Below are 5381 nucleotides of genomic sequence, written 5' to 3'. Positions count from 1 at the left end.
ATGTTAAGGAGTCAGAGCTGCATCAGAAAAGGGGCTCTTTAATTCTCTTTTGGGGAAAGCCCAGCAGAGGGGACCCTGGCAGGTGCCTTGTGATGTCCCCACATCCTGGCTCCAGGCCTTTTAGGGCAGCGTTGCTCCCCTCACCTACTGAGCTCGTGCGGTAACGATTTATCACCTTCTTCTGCTTCCTCTTGCGTCCAATGATTTCCTCAACCCTTCTCACGTAACTTCCTTTTCTGCTAGCGGCAGAATAAGTTGCCCCATGACCAACTCTGGAGGATGAAACTCTGGTGTTTCCACCTCCACGGACTCACACAGACACTCACTCTTTCCACTGCGGCAGTGTCCAGAACCCTATATAAAGAGAGACTTGGTGAACAGGAAGTAGAGAGCAGCGAAGCAGCACAGGGAGACTTTGAGAGACGATCCTCAGCATCTCCAGAAGACATGAAGGTCTCCATAGCTGGCCTCACCTTCCTCCTCCTCCTCCTTGTCTCCTTGTCTCTGACCGTCGCTGCCCAACGTGAGTCAAACCTCTTCTGCTTGTATATCTCGAACTCAGAACTTTAAAATGAGGGACAGAAACCCTTTTAAAAGTAGGGGGAGAATCATGGGTGATAAAATTTGAAATGAGGAATATCATTTGGCAGGGGGTTGTTGTCATTATTATTACTTAATTAAACTTACTAGTCCCTTTAATTTTTACAAAAGGAACTGAAAGTGACTTACAACAAGGCATACACAGCACATCCATTCAAACCAGCATAAAACAAAACGGGGAGGGGCATAAACTTAGTCACTAAAACATCCTACCCACACAAAAAAGCCATAGATAGCTATAAACCAAAAGCCTGATTAAATAGGAATGTGTTTGCCTGGTGGCTAAAGTTATGTGACTATATTAGCAGGCAAGCAGGAAGAGCACCCCACAAATGGGGAGCTGCCACAGAAAAGGCCTGTTCTTCTGTTTTGCCACCTTCTGGATCTCCTGTGGAGTGGCCAATGCAATTTGGTGCAAGATGGCAATTATCCGTAGAAGAATTATGAACCTTTGAGAGTTCATAAAGCTATTCTGGGACTTTGATCTATCCCGTCCTCTTTCTCCAAAGAGCTCGAGGTGGTGTGCATTGGACCTGGTGGGATTTGAACCCTGGCCTCCCAGGTCCTACTCCCAACAACAACAACCCTGTAGGTTAGGTTAGGTGGAGAGGCAGTAAACTGGCCCTCAATGTCACCCATTGAGATTCATGGCTGAGTGGGGATTTCAACCCTGGTCTCTCCCAGGTTCTACTCTGACACTCTACTCACTACACTGCAGCTTACGATCATATGGTTAAAACTGATGCCTGCCTTTTGCAACTTCCAGGTGGTATGGACGCATCTCCCTGCTGCCCCAGATACAACCCAAAACCATTCCCAAGGAGCACCGTGAAGAGCTTTTTCCGCACCAGTTCACACTGCAACCGTCCTGCCGTAGTGTAAGTTTTGGGACTGGGCAGATGCCAAGCGATCCGATGCCAAGAGGGCATTTCTGTGTGGTCTACTTTTGAACCCAGGAGGCTGCCTTATACCAAGTCAGACCATTGGCTCATCTAGTTCAGTATTGCCTACACTGACTGGCAGCAGCTGCCCAAGTTTTCAGTCAGAGAGCATCTCCCGCTCAGCCCTGCCCCTGGAACCTGAACCTAGGACCTTCTGCATGCAAGGCAAATGATCTACCTCTGAGCCAGGGCCCTTGATTTGCTGCATTTTTATTTTGCACTAAAATGTATGCCGTAGGTGAACAGACAAAGCTTTCTTTAGGCTTTTGGGGGCTTCTGTACCTTTAGTTAAAAGGGTCCTGTTTGCACACCCTACCCCTTCTTCTTGTTGATGATGGCTTGGGGACTGAGTAGCCTCTCTGAATTGCTCCAATGTCCATTTTGTCTGGCCTTAATTACTGATTTTGTCACTCCTTTCATTTCAATAGTTGCCATTAGCTGTAAAAAAAAAAAAAAAGAAATGCAAAAGAAAAGAAAGTAATGCCATGAAATTAGTCATTAAAGCCCCTCAACCAACATCGGGGCAATTGAGGAGCAATTCATCAGTAATCCCACATCTGGAATTAATAAAAAGGAAGAAATGGGTAGAACGTGTGAACAGGAAACTTTTAATTTACGCTACAGGATGGGAGCAAACCAGAGAAGTCTCACCTGTGACAGGTGTGGCTGGTTGTGGTTCTGCCTCCCTGCCAATCAAGGGCACGATCCATGGCAAACATGATCCTGTGGTCAGCTCCTAAAGTGTGAGGCAAGCTACAATCTCTCCAAATGGCCACCAACTTGGATGGCTCTTTGAAAGGCACAAATTCATGGCTAACGATGGCTCCTAGCCACAATGGCTATGCTGTCCCTCTCCAGTCAGAGGCCAGACCCAGCATGTTCTTCTGATGTTGTTATTATAAAACGCAGAAGCATCTCACAATGGAGAGAGCCAAGTGCAATAGAGAGGGACTCTGTAAACACCTGCTTCTTTCCTTGACAGGTTTGTATTCAGGAATGGTAGATCGGGCTGTGCTGACCCCAAGGCCGACTGGGTGAAAAAACTTATGGCATCCCTTACACCAGAGTGAGAACAACCCACCTATCCATCAACCACCTGCATCCCTGCCTCTGTCCTTCTGGTGTCAGCTGCAGATCTTCTGCTAGGAAGAGCTACCTTTCAGCCACAGCCTCATTCCACCTGTGTCCCTGCTGTTTCTCTGATTCCCACCCACCCAAGGGACCCACCATCGCCACCCAGGTTGAGGTCCCTCGGGGCCACTGCTCTCATCAAGCCATCCATTTCCAGAGAAGGGCTTTCTTAGCGAGAAGTGGTCAGAGGATGAGAAGATGCCCTTTCTTGACTAAATCACAGAATCGCAGGATGGTAGGCTTGGAAGGGACTCCAAGGATTATCTGGTCCGACCCCTGCAATGCAGGAATCACAGCAAAGGAATCCTCTTCCTTGATACAAGTCTCCGTCTTTTGAAGAGCCTTTGGAAATAACTCTGTGGCTTTCTGGTATGGCTGAAAGTCAGGTTCATTACTAGGCCACAATATTTGCAGCCATGAGGAAATCTACACATACACACAGAGAGAGGGAGTGGTGGTGGTTCTGAATGTTCAAATTCAGTCTTGGTGGTCAGCCTTGCACATTTGCTGATCAGTTTCAAAAAACTGGTCTGTGGGCACGAAGTTTGATTCTGAAAGATGGTGAAGGAAAACAAACACTATCCCTCCCCCTGCCACCCCAAAACATATTTTAGGACCAAACTCATGCTATAGATAGATAGATAGATGATAGATAGATAGATAGATAGATAGATAGATAGATAGATGATAGATAGATAGATAGATAGATAGATAGATAGATAGATAGATAGATTTGGGAACACATATTATGTGGCTGATAGAATACAGGGTATGATCTAGAGCTCCAAAATATCCAAAGTGCTTTCAGGATCACTGTCCTTCCTGGAGAGATGCAGATTGGTCCATAGAATTCTCAGCAAAGCACAAAACTCCAATTCCCAGAATTCCTTGGGGGAAGCCACAGCAGTAAAAGTGGTATAAGCTTAACTAAAATGAAATTTGGAGCAGGTTTTTGCTTGGGGTGTGTGTGTTGTGTTGCAAACTAGAGTCTTGCAAACTAGAGGTCTCTGCATGTGCATGCTCCCACTTTTGTGAATCCATTTCCATACCTGTTTGTATGTGTTTATTTATATATTTAAGTACTCCTCAAGCTCTTTGTGAGATTTAAGAATAGTGTGTTTCCTATTTATACTGTGGGTTTTTTAAAAAATATATATATAATTTATTTCATTGTTTTATGAACCGCTTTGAGGTTTGTTTGTTTAAAAAAAACCCAATCAAGCAGTATAAGAATTTCATGAAAATGTACTTATACTGTGTCATTATAAGCTATCCTCACTATTTATTAATGCATGTCTGCAAGTCGGGAATTCCTCAGCTCTCTTGCTGCCTTCCAAAAATAAAGATGCAATTTGGTTTTATCTCTGTCTCTTGCTGAGATTGTCTCTTCTCTGGGAATCTCAACGTGGAGTGGGCTGGAGGGTCCAAAAGGGGTGGCAGGGGGAGGGTTCCTGGAAAAAAGTCTCCCTCAACCTGATGGTGTCATTCAGATCTTTTGGACTCCAACTCCCATCAGCCCCAGCAGGCATGTTGATGGAAGTAGCAATCCTGCAATCACCAGGTTGGGGAGAGGTTCATAGGTAGCCTTGCAATCTCAGGTCTAATTCCAAGGTGTGTTGCTACCAGAAAAGCCTTCAGGGCTATCTGACTGATGGACGTGAAAGCCAATTCCTGGGCAGGCAGCAAATGTCACTCGCACCCAGGTCCGCCCCATAGGAGGAGCCTGGCAGCCTGTTCTCCCAGCAGCCAATCAGATGCCCCAGATGCCCCAAAGGGGGGCCCACAAGCAGGCTGTGAGGGTCAAAACCTTCTCCCAACCTTGTTCTCTGCCATTCTAAGCTAGACTGACTCTGTCCATGTTGACTGCATTTAGGAAACAGAGCAACTTTAGGAGAGCCCTGCAGCAGCTAGACCAGGCCAAAGAGGGCCCATCTAGTCCTCCTAGAGTCTGACCAGATGCCCCAAAGGGAAGCTCACAAGCAGAACCTGGGTGCAATAGCACTTGCTTAATTCTGTTCCCCAGCACCTGGTCTTAAGAGGTATACTATTGGTAGCCATTGGTAGCTCTTCTTGTCTAATCCTCTTTGAAAGCCACCCTAGTTGGTATGGGCTCAGGACCACGATCTAAATCAGTGGCTCCCATGTTTTTTGGGGGGTCACTGCTCCCTTGGTTCCGTAAGCTCCTCCCCAGTGCCCCCCACCCTATAAAAAGCTCAGAATAGTAGTTTGAATGGCCCACTCAGGAAGATAATAGCACCATGAACTTCATAACTGCAATGAAAATTCAAAACAGTAATAACTAAGTAGCTGTTTTATCTCAGCATATTATGAAAGGATAGTTTGTAATGGGTATGCATTTTTGTGCATCTTTGAATAAGTATCAATAAATACAATTTTAAAAACATGGACCTGTGGCTAGAAAGTGTGGGGCAAAACATGTGTGGATAAGCGCCCCATATGGACATGGGGAGACCTTATTTACTAGGCTAAATGTAATTTATCAGTTGCTCTTCTCTCTCTCTCTCCCTCTCTCCCTCTCTCCCTCTCTCACTTTGATTTCCCCCCTGCTCTTCTTTTTTATTGTAGCACATTGTTTTGTACATTTAAAAAATAGTAATAATGGGCTTTTTTATTGTTTTTAAAGCCATCCCAACTGGCGGTCATCACTTTCTCAACCTTAGATGTTCTTGAACTACAACTCCCCTCATC

The 5381-nt window shown here is 45.5% G+C and overlaps 1 protein-coding gene across 1 annotated transcript; it reads left to right on the top strand.

The window, feature by feature from the left end:
- The first annotated feature begins 318 nt into the window (after positions 1 to 318).
- LOC309331337 (C-C motif chemokine 5-like) lies at positions 319 to 3114 on the top strand. Its single transcript, XM_081843427.1, has 3 exons — positions 319 to 523; positions 1367 to 1478; positions 2524 to 3114. The coding sequence occupies exons 1-3, from the start codon at positions 448 to 450 to the stop codon at positions 2609 to 2611; spliced, it is 276 nt and encodes a 91-aa protein (XP_081699553.1). The 5' UTR covers positions 319 to 447; the 3' UTR covers positions 2612 to 3114.
- The last annotated feature ends 2267 nt before the right edge of the window (positions 3115 to 5381 follow it).

This window comes from Podarcis erhardii, assembly GCF_964252035.2.
Source record: "Podarcis erhardii genome assembly, chromosome: 16".
NCBI classification, from domain to species: domain Eukaryota; kingdom Metazoa; phylum Chordata; class Lepidosauria; order Squamata; family Lacertidae; genus Podarcis; species Podarcis erhardii.
Note: the sequence above shows the minus strand (reverse complement) of the source record. Positions and strands in the feature narration are given on the sequence as shown.